A 24905-nucleotide genomic window follows, 5' to 3' on the forward strand; every position below is an offset into this window, starting at 1 on the left:
GGTCATAGTTATATATTATAGTTCAAAGCAATGTACTGTCAACATATGCAATTAACATGGATCAAAGTACATCATATATGTTTTTGGTGTAGGTGAATCACCAACAGCTTTGATAAGTCATTCAAGTCTCAGTTGATCATGATGGCCATGGACCCTTACAACCATACTTCTTTATGGTTTGATGGATAAGATGAGAGACCTCTGTCATACCTTTTTAATAATGTCTTTGGGGCACACAGTGGGTAGGGAGGACAGAGTCATATATATTGTAATATAAAGAAAAAAGGGAAGATCAGACACACAATGGCGCCATGCATATGGAATTTTAATGATGCGTGCGTGTCTTGTTTTTATTCATACACAGTATCCTTTTAAAGATCTTGAGGTCATGAGATGTTGCTATCATTATCCATAATCAGGTAGCACAGAAATTCAGGGAACAATATAAAATAGGTAGCATGCTAAATGTTTCAGACAGGATGTCTGTAATTATGTACCTAAATAGCCCCATTATTCAATACGCATCCATTCATTCCACTTTCTCATTTAGAGAGACTTCTAATCACTGTCCACAACATCACCTCGGTTTCTCCCTCTCTCTATCTATCTCTCTCTCTCATTTTATTCCACTCTGTCTCGATGATCACATTAGCATAGGATGTTTACCAGCCACATTAATTATGCTGGGTACAACCTGTCCCAGCAGTTACCTGAGGCAATGTCTCTAGGCATTGCAACCAGACTGGAAACTGTTTCCAGATTGTTCCATGTCTGATGCAGTAGATGCGCTCTCTCCCCCGGCGCCCGCTTCCTTCCTGCTCTCTTGGTCTTGTCCGCTCAAGAAAGCCACAGCGAGAATCACTCGAGACAAACCTCTCCGGCCAATAAAATACCCACTGTGGTGCCTCTTTCTCTGACTCTTGTGGTGGGGAGTCAGTGGATGGATGTGCGTGGAAACCTGCATTAGCTCTGGCAGGGGAAACAAACCGAAGCCAAAACAGGAGGCTTGGTCAGCCGGCTCTGAGCCCCTCACCGGCCAAGTGAAGCAGAGGGGACAGAGAACCATGCAGATGGTCAGGGGGGAGAGGCCATTGTCTGGGCATGAGATAGCAGCCGGGGTTGGTGCTGGGGGCACAGCTATGATGCCAGGCACGGCCTTCAAAAGGCCAATAGGCAAAGCCCTTAACCCAGCCTAAGACACACATCAGAAGGCAGGCATGCACTCACTGGGTAAGTGCCCATGTGACTGGTTCATGCTCAGCGCTGGCAAACGTGACCAGGGGAAGGGATATGACTCTTTTACTCAGAGCATGATGCTGTGAGCTTACATGAAAACTAGGGGGATTTGGGTTGGGGCGAGGGGGCAGCTGGTCGACTGGTGTCCAGCTGAGCCCACCACAGACATGGCAAAGACATCATCTCTCTGTCTGTTTGTCTGTCTTTTTCTCTCTCAGACATGAGATGAAATGAATAATCTATGAACAGAAATGTACAATGTAATAAAATATAATATAATACAACGTTAATAATATAATGTATAACGATGTGTTAGATATGCTAGTTCATCTTTGGGGGAAAAAATCCCCTCTTATTGACATGTCTATAAACCACCTTTTGGTAATCCACAGTCGGCAGTTGATTTAGCCCAAGACAAAATTCCTCCTGACATCGTTCGTAGACCTCAGAAGGCCCACCTACTTGAAGTTAATTGGGGACCCAGGAATGGCATCCCCCCTCCTCCTTTTCAAGACGAACGCCTGTGATGCCAAAAGTTGGTCAAAGCCTCCGAAACTATTTGTGAACTTCTACAAGTATGTTATTCACGTGGGAATGTTTGCCGTCATTCGGAGGATGTCTGAGTCCAATACTGAGTGAATGACCAGGATAGCACAAACATTTCCTAAGTTCTAGGAAAGAAGAGAAGCGAAACAAAACACCTCAAATGGGACTCGGCGTCTGGCAGTACTTACATGGGATACGTGGATAAATCTAAACAGATCTTTTTTTTTCTTTTTCAAATATGGAGATGATTTGGACGCACTCCCGCATGTCGATTTCTGACTACCTGTTCATTTTGTGTTTAATGCCACTGGGATTGTTTGCGCAGCTAGGTAAGTGCAGTTGTTATCAATGAATGTGCTTCCGATAGAAAACAAACAGCGCTGCAGAGAAGCTTATCGCAGCCACATCTGAGGAAACTTTGTTGGAAATGTCTGATCATGTTGAACCTTTGCCATGCTGTGGTACCCGGACAATCACACAGGCGATGCCGTAAAGTGTTTTGTTCTGTTGACTTGTGTTGTTTTCTTTTCAGTGCAAAGCTAGCACTCTAGCTTTCGCAAAAAGTATTCCTCTAATGACAGAAACACCTGTGGATGGCAAAAGACTCAGCTTTGCTTTTAAGGAATCTCTACTTATCTTTTTATGCGCGATATTAGACACACAGATGTGGTGGGACGGTTTTTTCCCCCTAGTGTGACACGGGTCAGGATTCCTGTCCAGATACATCAATTCAATGATTTTGAGTAAAACGTGACTGCAATCCCTCTGAGGTATTGTTTTCATTAGTTTCTAATACCTGGGCCCTGTGGATGTGCCCCCTGGGAAGGCTTTACAGCTGTGAAAAATTACAGAAAAAAACCCTGTTGGTCTTGAGTTTGTTAAACTGTGCCATTGTTATAAACTCATAGGCAGCCTTTTTTTTTTTTTTTTTTTTTTCATTTTCTTCTTTTCATTTTCTTTTAAGCCCCCCTCTCTCTGGCAGATGTTTAAGAAAATCATTAGCAAGGGCCCGGCGGCATGCGCATTTGTTATTCTTGAGTGACAGGTTGAATGAGCTGCACTTCAGCCTGTTGTGGACACTGGTGAAGTTCCATTTGAGAAGTGTGAGCCTGCATTATCCTCAGAGATCTCTCTCCTTAAAAACACGGCAGCAGTGCACCCAACAATGTAACATTTCACAATACACGAACAACAAAATAGTCCTCAGGAGAGTCTGTTTTTCATTAACATTTAATTTATTTACTCGAAAGATGTTTTCATCCAAAGCAACGTACAAATGAGGTACAACAACGAAGCTCAAGTAACAGTTAAGAGCTAGACTTTTGGAGTAGATCCACAGACCTTTTTCTGTGTGCAGTGATGTTCATCAAAACTTTATCTTTGACTTTATGGGGACTATTCGACTGAGGCACAGGTATCCCTGAGCAGGGATGTCAGTGGCATATGTGATCTGTATTCCTCACTGCGGGGCCTATATGTAGCGAGTGCTGAGAGGCAGCTGTGTGTGTTGGCCACTGACAGGGGAAACTCGTATTAAAGTGGCAGCTGTTGGGTTGGAATGGCGGGAGTTTGTATCTGGCGTACCCATCAGTCGTCACCGTCAAACACAGGACAGGGACATGGAAGTACAAACACTCATTTTCATCAAACACAGTCCCAGAATCACTCAGCTTTGTCATCTCTCTTCCTCTCTCTCCCTCTCTCTCCCTCTCTCTCTCTCATCACGTCGGGGTCCACCTGGTCTTACATGAGGTCAGTTTAAAAGTGTTTTTCCTCCTTGTTTCTGCTTCAAAGACCCCCCCCCCCCTTTCCGTGGGTCTGTTTGTTGTTGTAATTACCCATTGGTTCCCTGGTGTTGAGTTGCCGATATGGATCTTAACTTTTATGGGTAATTGGTTTCAGCCACAGAACCCCTGTAAAATGTATTGATATTGTGGGGACCAGCAGCAACAACAACAACAACAACAACAACACGAGCAGCTTGAAGACATACACAGTAGTCCCTGGGGTGGTATGGGGTGGAGGCAGGGGCGTAGCACCAGATTCTGGGCCCTATGCACAGTAGGTTCATAGGGCCCCCCCCCCCCCCCCCCAAAAAAAAAAGAGTGCCACGCCCCCTCCCCCCTGACGGTGAAACTTTGCAAATTGAAGGTAGTTAGGAAATGGCTTCCCTTCCTTGTCTTTTGCTGTAATTTTATTTGTTTTTATGTTGCTTGCCAGTCTGTGAACAATTGTGTCTCTCTCTTCATTAGTTCATTTCTCTGTCCATAGTGCTGGATCTTCTGGCATACACTCCCTGGCGCTGCTCTAACTACTTTCTGACCTCTCTTCATCCCTTTCACTTTTCTCAGAATCTTCTCAGCTATCACTTCCTTCACTTGTGTCATCCTCTACCACATTTTTTCCATCTTCCTGGACAGAACCCTCTACAAGCATGAAGCATCTGATAGATATTACTGTAACAGGCAATTCCAATGTAGCCTAATTTGTGTGACTGAACATGTTTAAAGGTAGAGTATGGGATGTTTTCCTGGAACACTTTTTACTATATTGCTTAAAATCCCCTTCACACCCTGATTGCAACAAAAAAAAGTCACCTTTGGATGGAACAGCCTGTGTTGCTATTTGCTAAACACATTAAGCCTACAGTATAAATAGCTAAAATTATGTACTTTCATTTTAAACTGCTCACCTTGCCTCAAGACCACAGTGTCAGAGGATGAGGGGTCTGCATCACTAGCTGCTTCTGAAACTGAGTGCCATGTTTCACAAGTTAACTTTGCTAGCCAACTAATTTGACAGCCTAACCTTATGAACTTATTGAGCCTAGACTATCCCTACTTAATAAGGCTATTAGCCTAATTATGTTATGGCCTAACAAATATTAATTTAGCCAAATGTTCTAATTAGTATAGACCTACTATTGCAATGGTGTGGTAGGCTATGCATAAAAATGAAAGAATACCCGCACACTGTTGCTGCAGCTCCCGTGTATTTTATTGGCACAACGTTTCGACCATTGTTGGTCTTCGTCAGGTGTTCGTCAGGTGTCAGCAGCAACAGTGTGGGTATTCTTTCATTTTTACGGATCTCTTTTTACCCTGCACCTGGATTGGATGTGCGTGCAACACACTCTGCAACTGTGGAAGGCTATGCAAACAAACATGTATTTAGAGTTTACCTCAGATTACAGATAGGGCATGTTATTTCTAATTTTGTGTTATGCCGTTTTTAGCAATGACAATCGCGGTGGTATTGATTCGTTTTATTACCACATCATGAGTTCATTTAATGTAGGGTGTTTGCTTTCACATTCGGGCTCACCTTTCTTAGGAAAGAAGTCTGTTAGTAGTTGCTTTCCCTCGTCTCTTTTTCTCTCTCTTGCCTGCCTTTCTTTTCTTTTCTGAAACCCGGATTTAACGTTCTTGGACATCTTCAATGCGCACCGTTGCCTCAGTCGAATGAACGTTAACATTCGTCAAATGCGCCTATAGGTAAAAAGCACACTGAAGGCGGACTAAACCATTTTGTGCGTGAGCCGGGGGGGTGAGGGTCTCCAGACATTATATGTAGACTAGGACACACAATTCAATCCATCATTCAACCAATTTATTTACCCAAAACATTAAAATTATATTAGTTAGCAAGAAAATGTGGACCTTTAAATGATATTAATATTTAAAGGAAAAATAAAATTCCACACTCCTCAAGGACCCTCCCCCACAGAGGGCCCTGGTAACTCAGTCCCCTTTATCCCCCCCCTACGACGCCACTGGGTGGAGGGCAAAGGATGACGGCAGTTGTTGAATCCGCAAAATGGCCTTGAGAAGCACGATTCTTCACTCCTGTGACCAGGAAAAGCAACCCCCCCCCCCCCCCCCCCTCATTTACCCCAGAGGGCTCTCCTGTCGTGTTGCATTATGTGGGGCATTAACTTACTCTTGCCCTGTGGCAGGACAGCGCATAAGAGCTGGGGTGTGTGTGTGTGTGTGTGGTGGGGGGGGGGGGGGCTGTTGTCTGGGTGTAGGGGGTCATAAACAATTCCACTCCGCTGGATGTAGCCTTGATCACTGCCTCACCGTGGGGAGATGACAACAAAGCATTTGCCAACCCCCTCCACACGCACACACACACACACACGCGCACACACACGCACACACACACACACACTCCTTATAGAGAGATTAGATGACATTGTCAAGACGCCCTGGCTCAGCGACCTCCACTTCACAGGGTCTCTGTGGCCCATCTCCCTCTCCACCCCATAACCAGTTATTCTCACAGACAGCCTCCATTCGCCTCTGGTTATGAGGGCTAAAGATGCATGTGTATGCGAATGTGGGGTGATGGCTGGATTCATTAGAAATAGAGAGAGAGAGAGGGTGGGAGAGAGAGATAAATTGAGAGTGAGGGAGAAAGGAAGTAAGAGAGAGAGGGAATGAGTGAAAGGTGATGAGAGGGTGGCAGAGTGAGGGAGAGAGAGGGGGGGGGGGAGGAGGTGATAGAAAGAGAGGGAGCGAAAGTAAGGGAGAGAGATTGAGGGAGAAGGCAAATGAGAAAGACAGAAAGAGAAGGAGAGAGAGGGGGCAAACAGTGAGAAGGGGATCAGGGAGGGAAACAGAAAATAGGTGAGAGAGAGAGAGAGAGAGAGAAATGAGTATTCTGTGCCCACACCTGAAGGCTAATGGGAGTGTGTGTTTGATATTCCCTCGGTGAGAAGATTTATCCCCCCACACACACCCCTCCCCCTCCTCAGTAAACAAATTAAATGGGCAATTTGACTGGTTTACCCAGCAGCCAAGCCAAGCCAGACCTTTTGTCTCCCAGCTGAAAACAAGGTTGTTTGGAAAACTTTTGACCTTGCCTGCCCAAATGACCGTGTTTCACAACCAACCAGTTTGCATGTACAGACGGAAACTAAATATAACACTGGCTAAACACACATTTTACTGTGAACAGATGCATAAACACACCGTAAAAATGTCACGTCGCAAGGAATTAATATGATTTAGCCCTGTTTAGCCCAGTGATATCCTTTCTTAGTAGATAGTCAAACAGGCCTGCAAGAAATCTGAAAGAGGGTTCAAGTTCTATTCGTTAATGTTGATGTGAAGGTTAGATCTGTGTCTTTTTTCCTGCACTTTTTGGCGAGAAAAGATATCGTACTTTTGACCTTGTCATAATTCCTGGGGAATCATCATGTACATTGGAAACGCAGTGAGCCTCAAAGGAGCTGATGGGATTTAATTTGAGGAACACCCTCCGTGTTGTTAATGTCGCTCCAAATGGGGCCTTAAACACTTTACACTCGTGCTGGGAAATGGGCTGCTGCGAGCGGCAGGGTCAGGGCTTCGGGGTGTAATGACCGGAGAATTAGATGCGAAAATGAGGCTCTGGGACACGAGGGCCAGCTGAGACGTGACTTCATCAGCGCTCCTCTCGTATGGAAGTTTATTAGACTCTTTATTCAAATGGCAATGCATTTGTCAAATGGCAATTCAATGTGCAAAGTGACAATGCAATCCGCAATTCAAATGGCAAACCAGTTGTCAAATGGCAATTCAATGTGCAAATGACAATGCAATCCGCAGTTCAGTTTGTATTATTTTGAATAAAAATTTGAATGAACGCTTATTGCATTGCATTTCATATTGACACGGTTTTTTCGACTCTTTATTAAAATGAAAATGCATTTGTCAAATGGAAATTCAATGCGCAAAGTGACAATGCAATCCGCAATTCAAATGGAAAAGCAGTTGTCAAATGGCAATTCAATGTGCAAATGACAATGCAATCCGCAATCCAGTTTGTATTATTTTGAATAACAATTTGAATGAGCGCTTATTGCATTGCATTTCATATTGACACGGTCTTTTCGACTCTTTATTCAAATGGTAATTCAATGTAGTAGCTAAACAGCACCACCAGTGTATTGCATTAGCATTTACTTGTCATCACGCTCTTTCTGTTGCAAAATTCAAATGAAAATGCAATCTGTCAGTCGCCCCATCAAGGCGGGTCCCTACCCCTATAACCAATCAGCGCGGGTCCCTACCCCTATAACCAATCAGCGCGGCGTGTGTCAGAATTAGAGATCCACCTAGTGCAGAAGCCCGGTGAATTCAAATAATGTCAAACAAGATGGCCGAGCCTCTTGTGTCTGTTATTGGAAAATATTTGATATGAATAAAGCTGAATACAGGTGTTTACACGACTTTTATACGTCTACATCGACTCGGTTTGTTGTTAATATACTATACGAACACTGTCAGGGCAAACAGAATATTGTAGGTCTTAAATTAAGCTCTCGACCGTTATGGTTAGCTTGCTGCTAACACTTCAATTCAAAAGTAAAAGGTAGCTGCTAAAATGCTATTAGCGCTGCACTGCAGCCGAACTTGCTACTTGACACTCGCTACATGCTACGGTTGAGAGCTTAATTTAAGACCTACAATATTCAGTTTGCCCTGACAGTGTTCGTATAGTATATAAACAACAGACCGAGTCGATGTAGACATATAAAAGTTGTGTAAACACCTGTATTCAGCTGTGTGCTGGTGGCGGTTTTCTTCCCCTCAGTTGAGGTAGGGACCCGCCTTGATGGGGCGACTGACAGATTGCATTTTCATTTGAATTTTGCAACAGAAAAAGCGTGATGACAAGTAAATGCTAATGCAATACACTGGGGGTGCTGTTTAGCTACTACATTGAATTGCCATTTGAATAAAGAGTCGAAAAGACCGTGTCAATATGAAATGCAATGCAATAAGTGCTCATTCAAATTGTTATTCAAAATAATACAAACTGGATTGCGGATTGCATTGTCATTTGCACATTGAATTGCCATTTGACAACTGCTTTTCCATTTGAATTGCGGATTGCATTGTCACTTTGCGCATTGAATTGCCATTTGACAAATGCATTTTCATTTGAATAAAGAGTCGAAAAAACCGTGTCAATATGAAATGCAATGCAATAAGCGTTCATTCAAATTTGTATTCAAAATAATACAAACTGAATTGCGGATTGCATTGTCATTTGCACATTGAATTGCCATTTGACAACTGGTTTGCCATTTGAATTGCGGATTGCATTGTCACTTTGCACATTGAATTACCATTTGACAAATGCATTGCCATTTGAATAAAGAGTCTAATAAACTTCCATACTCTCGGGCAGAAGACGTTAGATCTAAGTCACAGCGTCTCTTTGACGGAGCCGACGGGAATAGGGCTGGGATGTCCGACGCACCTCCTCGTGGCGGTCGGATGACATTGTTTAGTTGCTCCGAGGACATTGTTGACATCAGAAAACAGTTTGGCTCGTTATTTGCTCAAGTTTCTTCTCACAGAGTATGAATGCACTGAGAACCTCTTGAGAATAAGCAGGCCTGGTCACGTCTGCTAGCCCCTCATTTGTAAACGGAACTCCTCCGTCCTGCACATCAATGATTAAGGAACAGAGCGTCACATGCATAATAGGGAGGAAGACTGAAAAATGATTTTCCTTTTATATCCTGGCGAACACAGCCATGCATTATGCATTATCTGGTGGAATAGACCCATGCCTCGAGGACAGGTCTTGCTTCTGCGAACAATTAGAGGCTTGCTTTTGACCCATTTCGTCTCACACCTCATCTGAAGGAAAATGTGTGTTTTTTTGGTTGGAAATGACATGGGATTAGAAGGGTTTGCCTTAGATGTCACTGATCTATTTCTGGCGGACTGTTGAGCTGTGAAGTGCACGAGTGGTCAGTCACGCATCGTTTCCTCCACTGACCTTTCGAGCGAGAAGTTTAGCATTTGGCAGGGTGACACCAAGGTGTGTGTTATTTTTACCCTTGATTTTCTCCATGTCCCCCTGATCTGAAGGTTGCACTGACCCCCATTCTCACACCTAATGAACGGAACTAGCGTTTTAGAGTCAATGTTATGACACAGTTTCTGACCTTTTTTTTCCTTCTCCTCTCATGACTCTGACCTCCATCTTGAGTGAAAGGTTAGTAAGTGGCTCATAATTGCTCGTCCGCAGAGATCCCTCACGTTCCTCTGCTCTGCTCTTTTCTGTTCTGCCAGCTCCCGAGTGTTACCCCAGCGGATATCGGATCTTGCGGAACCCGTACCGGAGCGTTGACTTTGACTCGACCGAGCTCCAGAACACAGCCATCCAGGACCTGATATGCGACCACTCCCTGCCGGCGGGATGGTACCGCTTCACCATCAACAATAAGCCAGCGGAGATGCCCACCAGCTGTGTGGAGGTGCGCTGGCATCGACACCCTGATTGTTTTTACATAGTGGGAAGTGTGGAATGGACATTGGGTTTTAACTCTCCGCCTACGTAGAGATGTTTCCTAACATTATTGATATTTAGTTTCATGTTCTTTCATGATTCAGTTAAATTTGAAATTGTATTTATAGTGTCATTAATAGACATTATCTCAAAGCGCTTTACAGAACCCAAAACCTGATAATGGAAGACTCAACGGGTTCATTAAAACTGTTCATTACAACATGATCATCATTATTTGTTTTTAATAGAGCTGGGAAGACCACAGTGCTAAGTGGAAAAAAATGTCTTTTTCTCTCTTTCTCTTCCACCTCCCGACACACTCACAACTCAAACTCTCTATTTGGCTCCCTCTCTCTCTTCTTTCCTTCTCCCTTTCCACTTTCCCTCCCTTCCTCATTTCCCCCTCCCCTCTCTCTCCCTCTCTTCATTTCCTTCTTTGCTCCCTTTCTCTCTCATTTTCCTCTTCCACTAACCCCCCCTCTCCCTCCCCCTCTCTCTCTCTCTCTCTCTCTCTCTCTCTCTCTCTCTCTCTCTCTTCCTCTCCTCTTTGCCTGGTTTCAGATGAACCGCTGTGGCACCCAGGCCCCGGTGTGGCTCTCCCTGGGGGACAGCTCCCTGCCCCAGCCTGGGGAGGTGAGGCAGCTCTCGGCCTGTGCCACCTGGCAGTTCTTCCACGGCAGCACCAAGGACTGCTGCCTCTTCCGCATCCCCGTCTCCGTGCGCAACTGTGGCGACTTCCTGATCTACTACCTGCAGCCCACGCAGGGGTGCATGGGATACTGTGCTAAAGGTAAGGTCCCTCCCGTGTACAATTCAGTTCAAGTTTAACGGCCTATGAGAGGGAAACTTAGTAAACACAGTCAGGTTTCACTGCGCAGTTAGACTAATAAAAAAAACACAGTAAGAGAGCTCTGAACGTAGTGGAGGTTTGTCGTTTTGGCCTGAAAGTGCAGTTATTTCAAGAAACAACAACAACAGTGTTGTTCCTGGACCAACCCCCGACAGACCCCCCCCCCCAACACACACACACACACACACACACACACACACACACACACACCTTTTTCCTCCTTGAGGGAGATTTTCATTACCATCATTACCAGTGTGCTTGTTCATGGGGTTTTAGGCCTTGTGTTCTGGAAAGTGCATAGAGACAATGTTCAATCGGAAAGACACAGTACAAATTAAACGGAATTGAATTGAATTAAACAACAAACAAGCAAGTACAACAAAAGCCTCCTCACCGGTCTACACGGGTTTGTGGCCACGGCAACAAATGAAAATTGCTGGGAGAGAGAGGAGAGACGTTGGCAGAGCCTCAGAGTCTAGCTTTAGATTTGTATTATTCAGGTTTCCCAGGCGTCTCCGTCCCTTCCAGCACATTCTCTGAGTGCGGGGAGATTTCTCTGTAGATGTCTGAAGTCACTGCTGCTCTTGTGCTGGCAGGGTCTGTGTGGGTGTTGAACACATTCATTGATTCAAGGTCTGAATGACATAGTCTCTACAAGTAAAGAGCTTAGGGTCGGGCCTTTTATGTTTACATAGACAGTTATGTTACATTACGACTTTCAGTTTGGTTTTGGATTAAGTTGTGCAACATCAGGTTACCAGATACAGGAGACGTCACACTGATCTCAGTTCAGTGCGTGTATAAGATGCACTTATACAGAAAACCATGTGTCTTAAGAATTAAGAACTAAGTCTTAAGAATTAGAGGAGAGTAAGTGTGTGTGTGTCGTCTGTGTAAAATAGTGTTTTTTCTGGATTCAAAAGTGATTTTTAAACCATTCGTGTTCTGTGTTCAGTAATTACAGAGTTCTTACCCAAGGTGTGCCCTGCAGGCCAAACTGAAGTTAATGGAGTCTGCAAAGGTAAGAGGCAAAACTCTGCAACTCTTCTCCATGAAGACTCAGACAGCACCTAGGGCTGGGATGGATCTAGCCGAGTTTTGGGCAGACACTGCCAGATCCTCTGGACTGGATCATGCCAAGATCGGTGTTGGAGTTATTTCACAGTCATCTCCTTAGGGAGAAGTCATTCAAGGAGCTTTACAGCTCCATTTTGTACTGGGATTAAAAGTTCCTCATCTCGTAAAAAAAACACTTTAACATTCACTCACAGCTGTTTGGTGTCACCTGCTTGTGTCTTCTCCTTGATTGCCCACTCCTCCTCTTGTTTTTATCCTCTGCCGTCTCAAAGTGCTCGTTTGTGTTCCGACTCAGACTCCATGTTTGTGTGTGTGACTGTATTCCCCAAAGTGCTTGTTTGTGTGTCGACTCAGACTCCATGTTTGTGTGTGTGACTGTATTCCCCAAAGTGCATGTTTGTGTGTCGACTCAGACTCCATGTTTGTGTGTGTGGCTGTATTCCCCAAAGTGCTTGTTTGTGTGTCGACTCACACTCCATGATTGTGTGTGACTGTATTTCCCAAAGTGCTTGTCTTGTTTGTGTTCCGACTCAGACTCCATGTTTGTTTGACTGTATCCCCCACCCAGCCACCGTCTCCCCACTCCCCTCCAAGCCGCTGGTAACCCCAGAGCTCATCGGCAGCAGCGTCCACTTGCGGTGCTCCTACCGTGGGGTGGCGTCCAGCCTGCCCGTGGGGTACCTGGTGGCGTGGCACCGCCTCTCCTCCTCCGGTGCGAGGGAGGAGGTCCGTAGGGACTCCACCCTGAAGCTTTTCTCTCTGGTGGAGATGGACGGTGTCCACTTCAGACTGGGCGAAACGGTAATGCTGTCCAGACAGGACTTTGCCCCCTCAGGTCAGATACATGAGACAGGTGTGGGGAGAGAGGTTTCTGGGGCGGAGATGACCTGTGTGTGTGTGTGTGTGTGTGTGTGTGTGTGTGTGTGTTTGTTTGTGTGCGTGTGGAAAGAGGTTGGTGGGGTGGAGATGACCTGCTAATCCCGGCCAGCTGACCTCTTTTATGCTGCAGGGGAGGTGATGCTAGCTAAGACTGAGTCAAAGGTGAAGTCCGTTCATGCTGAGGTCATTTAACAAGATTGATTTACTCACATGTGTCAGAGGAAGAGGGGTCAGCTGTGTTCGCCCTGGAATGATATTCAAATCTAAAATACAAAAAATCTTACACATGAGAAGATTGATTGATTGAGGATTGATTTACGCACATGTGCCAGAGGAAGAGGGGTCAGCTGTGTTCGCCCTGGAATGATATTGTGTGTGTGTGTGTGTGTGTGTGTGTGTATGTGTGTGTGTGTGTGTGTGTGTGTGTGTGTGTGTGTGTGTGTGTGTGTATGAATGATACTCTCATACACTATTATATGTAGTGTATGCGCGATCACAGTATTATTATATGGGGCAGAAGTTAGCACCGCTGTCATTTCAATTACTATTTATATTCACTATCTTACCTCAGGTTTGTCTGCTACAGCTGAATGGCACTGGGCCAACTTATTACTCTAAGATCCTGAGCACAGTCCAAGAGACCGGTTCTCCTGAGCACAGTCCAAGAGACCGGATCTCAAGCTCCTGAGCACAGTCCAAGAGACCGGATCTCCTGAGCACAGTCCAAGAGACCGGATCTCAAGCTCCTGAGCACAGTCCAAGAGACCGGTTCTACTGAGCACAGTCCAAGAGACCGGATCTCCTGAGCACAGTCCAAGAGACCGGTTCTCCTGAGCACAGTCCAAGAGACCGGATCTCAAGCTCCTGAGCACAGTCCAAGAGACCGGTTCTCCTGAGCACAGTCCAAGAGACCGGATCTCCTCGCCTCAGAGCATGTACTGTAGTTAATGGAGAGTTGCCAGACTGCATAGAGAAATATATTTTAGGACACATAAATGCATTTTGAATTAAAATCTCAGTTGTGTTGTAATTTTGCAAGTGAGGGAAGATAGGGCGAAGGCACTCGCGCACGCACACGCACACGCACTTGCACACGCACACGCACACGCACACGCACACGCACACGCACACGCACACGCACACGCACACGCACACGCACACGCACACGCACACACACACACACACACACACACACACCTACACACCTACACACACACACACACACACACACACACACACACACACACTCTCAGACAGGCCTTGACCTGAGTCTGTGCAAACTGCAAACATAAAGACAAACAGATCACTATATATGAAAGTGTGCAGAACTCAGGGCAGGCAGGGGGCCCATGTTCTAACATGTTTTAGAAGGCCAGCTGGGGTGGGTCTCGCACAGGTTCGTACATCACTCTGAATTATACACAGTCTGTAGGGCAGACGTGTACCATGCTAATGAACTCCAGACTGCCGGAGATGGTATAATCTGTTTCATCCATTACAACATAAACACAGAAAGGGATTAGGGGCCAAAGAGGCTCGAACTCCAAGTGTTTAGTACTCATGTCCGTGATGACTTTAGACCTCTCCATAAATATCATTCTTTGATGATTCCACCGTCATTCATGCTGTTGAAGTGTATATGTACATTGAAATATTAATGGCGTAATCTGTAATATGAAATAAAAACTGTATGCATCGTGTGTGTGTGTGTGTGTGTGTGTGTGTGTGTGTGTGTGTGTGTGTGTGCTTTGAACCCCAGTTTTCTTGCAGTGTGTCCACGTTCCTGCGTAACTCTACAAAGACACAGTCCCTGCCCAAGGAGAGTGACGGCTTCTTCGCTGGCATTAAGGTAAACTCCTCGCCCCCGGGGCTCGCACATACCATAAACCTGGCAAGAAGATATACGAGAGTCCTGGAAGGCCATGCACTACTGCCTCCTCTGCCTGGCCATTTAGTCTCAAGCCTCTTCCCAGTGTGCTTCTTCTTCTTCTTTTTCTCTCGTGCCTGTAGTTTTTCCCGTAGGGGGGAGAGGGGCAGTGGGATGGAGGTGAAATAGTAGTGCCAGCCAACGGTAATCTTCTTCTTCGCTTGTGCCTGTAGTTTTTCCCAGAGTCGCTGCACATCAGGGAAGACGGCAGAGAGCACCAGGTGACTTTCCACAGCACCGTACCCATCCTGTGCCACGGAGCCGAGCAAAGCCACCAGTGCAAGGTCACCCTGGCCCTCAGCGTTCACGACCAAGGTACCTCTCTCTGAGAGTGTCTTAGAGCCTGTGCCTGTGCCTCTGCCTGCATGGAGGAACCACTGCAGCTGCAGGGTCAAGCATTAAAGTGCATATATAGTGCTTATCAAGTGCATATCAAGTGCATATATATTGGACATTATTCTGCACAGGAGCATGAAACAGAAGGGTGGTGAGCATCACCTTCCAGTATTGGGTCTATTTGTCTGCATATACAAGCTTGTCTTTCATGTTATGTCCAGCTAGCAAAGCAGTCTTGTCTGGTCTATAAGTCCTTGCCCAGTTAGAAGGTAACTGTGGAATGTTTTTAGACTCTTGAATGTTTTTTTTTCTATTTCTTATGTAAAGTAGTATTTATTTTTACACTAGGTCTCTATTGCTCGTAGCTTGACTTCTCTCCCTTGTATGCCACTTTGGGACAACAGCGTCTGCTAAATGACTAAATGTAAATGTAAATGATGATCTTAAGCACATTACCAAAAACAGTTTCTAAAGAAGAACTGTGACCTGACCAATGGTTTCACAGGGGTGTACTCACTTCTCTATGTACAGGAGAAGCACATTGGAATATTAATTATTGATTATTGAAATTACTTACTTTATTTGGACGCTCCCCTGTAGACTATCTACGAATGCTAACGCTAATGCTATCTATCCCAGACAGCCGAGTCCAGGAGGCCCCTAACGTGGCTCTCTCGGCGTGCCAGCTGGACCTCCTGCCCACGGCCTGCGGCCCAGACAGCTGTGCCCAGGGCACCCTGCTACTCACCGCCACCACCGACTTCACTCGCGACGGAAACAGGGCGAGCCTGGTCACGCCGCAGCCCACGCGAGGCAGTCCGCGCCTCTGGAGGAGCTACAGGCCCGATCCTCTGAAGGTCAGCACACGTGGCGTTATAGTAATCCTTTTTCTTATACTCGCTTCTTCCTATTCTCGGTGTTAACTGTGGCAGGAGTGTGTTGTGTGAGCTTATGTGAGCAGAGGCTCAGTGTGAGTGATCCTGTTCTGATGAGGAGGTGAGAGGGAATTAACCATTAAGCTGTTAAAATGAGCTACATAGTTGCTGTGGGTGATGTTAGAAGGTCTTGCTAAGTTCACTAAGACTTTTGGACCATCATAGTATGACTCCTCTCTTCACTACACTGCTCACTTACACTACCAGCTAGCAAAAATGTTGGAGCTTTCCTGATTTTTTAAATAAATCTGGACCTCATGGAAAGTGTACATGCTAATCTCGGAGCCCGGGAGAGTCCGATGTGTTTTTCTCAGAGATTTATGTGTGTTCATGATGATTATCCAAATCTAAATCCACTTAGCTTAATTATTGCTAAACAACACAAATCCCCCCGAGCAGCTCCATGCCAGCAACACTAATCTGCCTTTATGGTGCTACGGTACCACATGAGTTGTGCGGGAAGGCGATAACTGGAAAGATTCATTGTGTTCCTGTTGCTCCACAAATGATCACACACAGAATCTACTACTCTACTATCTGCAGCTTATAAGTGTTTGTGAGCTGGATATTGCAAGTGTGCGGTTCCATAAAAAACTTTGCATGTTTCCCACAGGGCAGTAGACTGAAGACTATTGTCCTGTACTTTACCCATGCGTACCGTAACCCTGCCTTTAAAAGCTCATCTCCAGATAAGCACGCTGCTAATGAGGCCCTGCTGACAGCCGGAGGATTCAGATGCAGTAACTCAGCCCTGCCAAGGCTGACACTGAGTCATTAGACCCTTCTCAGAGTGGACGGAGAGGAGAGGAGGAAGCGTGTTACCTCCCTGCTCCACAGCCATTGGTCGGTGGCCCAGCCGTGGCCTCCATCTTTGTTTTAGTGTAAACATGAAAAGGGCACAGCGGGCCTGCCTGGCGGCGTCTGCCCTTTAATCAGGACCCGGAGGGGGCTGCCTGTGCCGCTGCCTGCTTTTTAATTAGAGTGGGGATAAGCTGTGTTTGTGTGTGTTTCTCACAGGTCACGGTTCAGGACGTTCCCACCGCCACCTGCTACTCCCTGACTGATCCACACATCATTACGTTTGATGGCAGGTAACGGCCACGACGCCCCTGACAGCACATACACACACACACACACTCACATATGCACTGACACACACACACACACACACACTATGCACTGCTTTTTGACTGATCTACACGTCATTACGTTTGATGGCAGGCAAGGATCACTACAGCCCCTGCACCACAGAGCATACCCACATGCACACTGACTAATTTACACGTCATTACGTTTTATGGCAAGTATCAGCCGCAACGCCCCCCCACACTACATAGTGCACACTCACACACCACAGAGTGCACAACACACACACACACACACACACACATACACACACACCACAGAGTGCACAACACACACACACACACATGCGCCCAAATGCAAGTACAGACACACACCCTGCTTCCTGGCTGATCTACAAGTCATTATGTTTTCTGCGACGACCCTGGCACCACAGAGAACTCAGCGTGTACGCTTCCTATATATACCAGCTGTCTATAGACACACACACACACACACACACACACACACACACACACACACACACACACACACACACACATACACACTTTCATGCCCTCCAACCCAAACACACACACAAACACACACATAGACACACCTGTCCACAGCTCTGTTTTTTTCAATCATTCACACAGTTTGACTAAACACAGCGCAGCAGCTCTGAAAGTCAAAACTGCCGTGACATTACCTTCATATAGCCAATAACAGCACACACACACACACACACACACACACACACACACACACACACACACACACACACACACACACACACATATAGTGAATAGCCCTCTTTCTTTCATCACAAAAACACACACGGGCCGCGTCCTCCTCAGGTTGGCCGTCCTTGACAACACTACACCAAGACGCCCTGAGTTAGATGAATTAGACGTCTGAACGCCACTGATAGGAAAACTTCTGGTAGAGTTTCTCTGCAAAAGCAAAAAAAGTGAAACAGTTCTTTATAGTTCATTCTTGCTGTTATTTTTCAAGGATAAATTGTTCCCCTGATGGGGTCGGTAGGTAAGAATCCGCTAGTTGCTAGTTTTTTCGCTTGTATTTCACTATGTTGATTATAATGTGCCTTCCAGTCCAATCCAGCCTGATAAGTGATTCTTGGTGCTGAATTTTTAAACAAAATAGCTTTTCAGTTAGTATTGTTCTTTTTAATGTTAACAGTCCAGGGTTCAGGGAAAGAACACGTATTAAAATACCCTCTTCTAATTAAAGAACACACCTACACACCTACACAGATTCTCAAGGATCTGAAATTATTCTGGGTTCATAATTGGCTACAGCCCAGTTTTCTTGCTGGAGGGTTTAGTGATTATTTTTTCTTTTTTAACCCTCATGTTGTATTCTTAACATGCCTACACTTGTTGTGGTTCTGGTCAGAACTGACCGGCCTGGCATAAATGTTAATAATTCTTTTTATAAACATTTGATTTTGATTTGTACTTTTAAATACTTTTTAAAATTATATATCATGTCTCCAGTGCAACCAGTGCAAATTCAAATCTCAGGATTATTACTATTTTGTGGATTTAACAATGTTTTTAATACTTAATATTTAAAATATGCATAAAATAAACATAATTAAATATGTAATTTTACGCCACAATAACACTTGTTGTGTCTTCCGCCATAACTGATTGGTGTGATTTGTGACGAAAATGCATGCCTATTCATATCAACACCCAATTCACTGCATTAAATATGACATCTGACAACTTTAAAATATATATATTTTTGTATTACAATCAGCCTGCCAATTTTTAACTGGGGACACAACAAATGCAAAATTATTTGAAAAAAAAAAAACTTTATTAATATGACTATAATTTATTTTATCCATTCAAGTAGGTAGGTTGAAGGATGTCATGAATATAAGGATTTTTATTAAAGTCATGTTTTGCCGGGATAGAGCACGAGGGTTAATTGAGTAGCAATCTTATACTGTGCAGAAGGGAACAGGAAGGTGATAGTGGTAGAATGAATGGAACCATTTTATAGCAACTCTCAGAGTGAACTAACAATGTCTAACAAGGTCACACAACATTTTAGGTTTTCTGTAGAGCTTCAGTGCATATACATAGTATCCTCCAAAGTGTCCTTCATAGTATCCTTCATATATCCTTCATAGTGTGCTTCATAGTGTGCTTCCTAGCCGCTTCATAGTGTGCTTCATAGTGTGCTTCCTAGTGTGCTTCATAGTGTCCTTCATAGTGCCCTTCATAGTGTCCTTCATAGTGTCCTTCATAGTGTCCTTCATAGTGCCCTTCATAGTGTCCTTCATAGTGTCCTTCATAGTGCCCTTCATAGTGTCCTTCATAGTGCCCTTCATAGTGCCCTTCATAGTGTCCTTCATAGTGCCCTTCATAGTGTCCTTCATAGTACCCTTCATAGTGCCCTTCATAGTGTCCTTCATAGGGTGCTTCATAGTGTCCTTCATAGTGTCCTTCATAGTGTCCTTCATAGTGTGCTTCATAGTGTCCTTCATAGTGTGCTTCATAGTGTCCTTCATAGTGTGCTTCCAACACATGTCAAGTGTAGTTTGTTTAGCAAAGTCCACTGCCAAGCAATGGTAGTTCTTTTTTGAGTGAAGGTTTGCACTCCGTCCCTCTGGAACCCAGCTTTACAACCTTATCTTTGTCACTAAGACGCAAAAAAAGACAAAAGAAAAGAGGACAGAGAAGACAAAAGGGAATAATTGCACTGAAGGAAGATAAATGTCAAGAAAAAAATGTTAAACCTGGTCCCAGAATGCCTAGCACATCCACTCAAATAATCCTTGCGGTGATATTAAAAGACGTTTCTCTTCATCCTCAGGCGGTATGATAACCATCAGACGGGCACATTCGTCCTGTACCGGAGTCTGAGCAGGCACTTCGAGGTGCAGGCTCGCCAGTGGGACTGCGGTAGCCGCCATTACGCCGTGGCCTGTAACTGCGGGGTGGTGGCGCGCGAGGGCAACGACCTGGTGACCTTTGACATGTGTAACGGGCAGCTGCAGGAAACGAGGCCACGCCTGTCTGTGAAGAGTCTGTCCCAGACCACACCCCCGCAGGTCAAAATCCACGAGTCACACCAGGGGAGGAAAGTCACGGTATGTGAATGTCTGTGTGTGTGTGTGTGTGTGTGTGTGTGTGTGTGTGTGTGTGTGTGTGTGTGTGTGTGTGTGTGTGTGTGTGTGTGTGTGTGTGTGAGTATATGTCTGTGTGTGTGTGCCCGTGTGTGTGTGTGTGTGTGTGCGTTCGTGTGTGTGTGTGTGTGTGTGTCTGTGTGTATATGTGTGTGTGTGTGTGTGTGTGTGAGAGTGTGTGTGTGTTTGTGTGTGTGTGTGTGTGTGTGTGTGTGTGTGTGTGTGTGTGTGTCTGTCTGTGTGTGTTTGTGTCTGTGTGTGTTTGTATGTGTGTGTGTTAATGTGTGTGTGTGTGTCTGTGTGTGTCTGTGTGTGTGTGCTTTCGTGTGTGTGTGTGTGTGTGTGTGATATTTAACAAAATCAAAGCCACTTCAGAGGCTCAGTTAAATTCACACAATTACAAATTACAGTTAGCACAATTTATAGCTAAATAATGCTTTTCTAAGGTTTTGACTACACATCCTTTTGTCTTGCTGTAAACATCCAACCATCTGTACACTGAACACTATTGCCTTGTGTTTTTTTTTTTTTTGCCTGGAATGCGATGGAGAGTAAACAGGGTTTGCATCTGTTTGGAGAGTTACTCACACATGTGATTACAGAGTCTTCAAATGAGGGGAACTACTGAGATCAAAACATGGAAATGAATTGCCTCAGTTGAGCTGTGTTATGACAACCAGATTATTTAAAACATGTTCACAGTACTGGCATGTTGTTAGGAGGAAGCACTGGGTAACTCCACAAGACTCCACTGGATTTAATCGGGAACTGGTCACGAATAGCAATGCTATATAGCTGAATCAAAAGAGGGCAAATTTGCATTTGTGAAATTCACTGACCACCAGCCCATATTCTAAAGAGGAAAAACCTAGCTCCCCTATCAATTCGAACACATTTGTAATTTCAAAAGGTTGTTAATGAAAACTGGTGTTTTGAACAGGGGACAGAGTATACAGCTATGTTCAATAGCTCTATAGCGGTCTATTGTATTAATGGCTCACACTATCTTGCTACTGTGAGTTGATGCAGTCATGGCCTGATGGAAGGAGAGTGGCCCTCTATTTAGCTCTCACCTCGCCACATCAGGGATAAAAGCACATTTTCACACTCACTCATATTTTGCAGTAAAAGAATAACTTCGTTTCACCGTTTCAAGCTCTTTGGAAGCGATATCTTTTGAAAGGGCATAGTGTGCACACTTCTGCAGAGTGAATCTAATTTCAGCACATAAAACGTCCTTCTGTGAATATCTCATCTTCAGGAGGGAGAAAGTAGCTCAGGACTATCTCAGCACTTCTCTGAGTGTTTTCAACAGACAAGGAGAGGTCAGAGCAGCACCCCGCTAGACCCTGGTGTGTGTGTGGGGGGGGGGGGGGGGGGCGCAGGGGGGGGGCTTTTTAGCCAACTCATCTCTCGGTGTGACCGTGTCTCCTCCTCTAGGTGCTGTTTCCCTCGGGGGCATTTTTGCGCGCCGACGTGAGCGACTGGGGAATGAGCCTGGCAGTCCGGGCGCCGGGGTCCGACCTCAACCGCACCCGCGGCCTCTGCGGAACCTTCGACCGGAACGGCCACAACGACTGGCACGGACCCGACGGCTCCCCCCTCGGCAGCGGTGACCTCCAGCGCTTCATCCACACCTGGAGGTGCTGTAATTGCCTCTCATCTGTAATGTTTCGGAGATGGGTGTGTGTGTGTGTGTGTGTGTGTGTGTGTGTGTTTGTGTGTGTGTGTTTGTGTGAGTGTGGGTGGGGGGGGGTTGACAGGGACTTGCTAATGGCTTCCATAGTGGTCCAGGGTAAGATGGGGTGGAGGTGGAGGTGGAGGTGGGGGGGTGTTCGCTAACGGTTTTGGGGAGTCTGCTCTTCCTTCCCTGGCTAATGGGGAAGCCTACCATCAAACATTAATAGAGTGATTCTCAGTGCCCTGCGAATGTTTCAACACTTAATGGCATATGCTATCACCTGGGGTACTCTTCATGTCCTCCGCCATCTTACTCTTCATGTCCTCCACAATAACAAACCGCTGGCTGGGGATGACTCCACTTTTGTCAGGGAGTTTTTTTGTATTCTTGCTTCTCTGATGGAAGCACCTCACAAGCTTCTGTATTGTGCTGTTTCTTTCAGCAGTAACCTTCATTTATATATATATATATATTATATATATGTATATATACTGTATATATATATAGAGAGAGAATGAGAGAGAGAGAATGAGAGTGAGAGAGTTTTTTTTCCTTTGCAATTGAAAGAAAAAAGAAATTAATCGAATGGTTAACCTTTATCAAATCCTAAATCCTCCCCAGACGTGATGTCTCAGGGCTTAACTCAAAAGGCTAAAGTGATAGCTCATTTTTCCCAGGCATGTTTATATCTCTCTTTCTTTTTTCCCTCTCCTCCCGTGATAGGATAGCGCCCGGGGAGAGCTTATTTGACAGCACGCCGCCTGCGGTCGAAGGGGAGATGAAGAGGAATTTCTGCCGATGTCAGAGAAGCTACGCCGCATTGCTCCCCGGGACGAGCGCCTCAGACTTCCTGTTCAACCACGTCCCCTCGTCCGCCTGTCAGGACCACGACAGCGCGGATTATACCTCTCTCTTCCCGTTCAGAGACACCACCGCAGAATACACACACGCTTATGAAACCAGACACAAGCAGAGCGTCCGCAAGCGCAAGCACGTGTCTTCTCACTCGACTGATGTAGCGCCCGGGTCAAACCCAGACAGCTCACAGTCGACAGAGCAGCCCGGGTCAAACCCAGCCGGCGCACAGAAGACAGAGCAGGAGGAGCGACCTCTGAGGCCTGCTGGGGACAACTTATCGGCCAATAAGACACACTCTGTGGCGTTGCTCAGATCCGCAGCTCAAAGGCCGTACGTGAGGAGGGGGAAGAGGCAGAGCCTGTACGACTTCCCCCCAAGCGCAAGCCGCCACCACCACCTGGACCCAGAACCACACCTGGACCCAGACGCGGAGTTCCAGCCTATCCTGGCCTTCCAGAGCCTGAGCCAGTCGGACCTGGAGAGCCTGGCCTACTTCTTCCCCGAGGACCACCTGTCGGAGGAGCGTCCGGTGCCGCAGCCTGTGTGGCCCACCCCGAGCGGCCTGACCTCGGCCAAGGCCCTGGAGCTGTGCCAGGCGGCGTTGGCCAACTCCACGGTGGGCGTGTCATGCCGCGGCCTCCTGGACCGCCGCCTGGACGAGGCGGTGGACCTGTGCATCATGGACCTGCAGCTGAAGGACGACCTGGCCTGGGAGGATGCTCTCATGCCCTTCCTGGAGAACGAGTGCGAGCGGCGCCTTCTGCGGAACAGGACCCAGCGTGCCTTGCAGCTCGGCGGGGGCGGGGGCGGTCGTGGTAGCCGCGGCGACATGGGTAGTGCCACGGGGACGCCTGCCGATGTGGTCACAGCCCTGCGCTGCCCAAACTTCTGCAGTGGCAATGGACACTGCACGGATATGGGCTGCCAGTGCTACCCAGGCCACAGCCTCTATGACTGCAGCATCCCCATCAGTAAGTAGACACAGCCTCTTTGACTGTAGCCATCAGTAAGTAGACACAGCCTCTTTGACTGTAGCCATCAGTAAGTAGACACAGCCTCTTTGACTGTAGCCATCAGTAAGTAGACACAGCCTCTTTGACTGTAGCCATCAGTAAGTAGACACAGCCTCTTTGACTGTAGCCATCAGTAAGTAGACACAGCCTCTTTGACTGGAGCATACCCATCAGTAAGTAGAGCTGCATCATACCCATCAGTAAGTAGACACAGCATCTATAATTGCAGCATACCCATCAGTAAGTAGACACATCCTCAATGACTGCAGAATACCCATCAGTAAGTAGACACAGCATCTATAACTGCATCATACCCATCAGTAAGTAGACACAGCCTCTATAACTGCCGCCATGAGTAAGTAGACACAGCCTATACGACTGCATCATACCCATCAGTAAGTCGACACAGCCTCTATGACTGCAGCCATCAGTAAGTAGACACAGCCTCTACGACTGCATCATACCCATCAGTAAGTAGACACAGCCTCTATGACTGCAGAATACCCATCAGTAAGTAGACACAGCCTCTATGACTGCAGAATACCCATCAGTAAGTAGACACAGCCTCTATGACTGCAGCATACCCATCAGTAAGTAGACACAGCCTCTATGACTGCAGCCATCAGTAAGTAGACAGCCTCTATGACTACATCATACCCATCAGTAAGTAGACACAGCCTATACGACTGCATCATACCCATCAGTAAGTAGACACAGCCTCTATGACTGCAGCCATCAGTAAGTAGACACAGCCTCTATGACTGCAGAATACCCATCAGTAAGTAGACACAGCCTATTCGACTGCAGCCATCAGTAAGTAGACACAGCCTCTATGACTGCAGCATACCCATCAGTTAGTAGACACAGCCTCCATGACTGCAGCATACCCATCAGTAAGAAGAGTTGCAGTATACCCATCAGTAAATAGAGCTGTCAGGAGGTCGTGTAGGATAGGGAAAGCTTTAAAGCTATGCTGCAGTGGTCTCTGTCAGGGTAGAAATCTCACAGGGGGAAAGTCTCAGTTGGATTGCAAGACAGTTTGTGTGTTTG

At 46.1% G+C, this 24905-nt stretch overlaps 1 protein-coding gene across 1 annotated transcript in view; it reads left to right on the forward strand.

Annotated features, from left to right (window-relative positions):
• The first annotated feature begins 1928 nt into the window (after positions 1–1928).
• The window catches only part of LOC308362675 (von Willebrand factor D and EGF domain-containing protein), a 77863-nt gene continuing 54886 nt past the window's right edge, over positions 1929–24905 (forward strand). The window contains exons 1-12 of the mRNA XM_080835404.1: positions 1929–2111; positions 9858–10042; positions 10636–10864; positions 11880–11945; positions 12570–12802; positions 14640–14729; positions 14981–15122; positions 15783–16000; positions 17096–17169; positions 19991–20267; positions 21744–21946; positions 22708–23813. Coding sequence (XP_080691530.1) covers positions 2021–2111; positions 9858–10042; positions 10636–10864; positions 11880–11945; positions 12570–12802; positions 14640–14729; positions 14981–15122; positions 15783–16000; positions 17096–17169; positions 19991–20267; positions 21744–21946; positions 22708–23813 — 2914 coding nt within the window. The 5' untranslated portion in view covers positions 1929–2020. The remainder of the gene's footprint in view (positions 2112–9857; positions 10043–10635; positions 10865–11879; positions 11946–12569; positions 12803–14639; positions 14730–14980; positions 15123–15782; positions 16001–17095; positions 17170–19990; positions 20268–21743; positions 21947–22707; positions 23814–24905) is intronic.

Source organism: Sprattus sprattus (assembly GCF_963457725.1).
Source record: "Sprattus sprattus genome assembly, chromosome: 3".
Classification (NCBI taxonomy): Eukaryota; Metazoa; Chordata; class Actinopteri; order Clupeiformes; family Clupeidae; genus Sprattus; species Sprattus sprattus.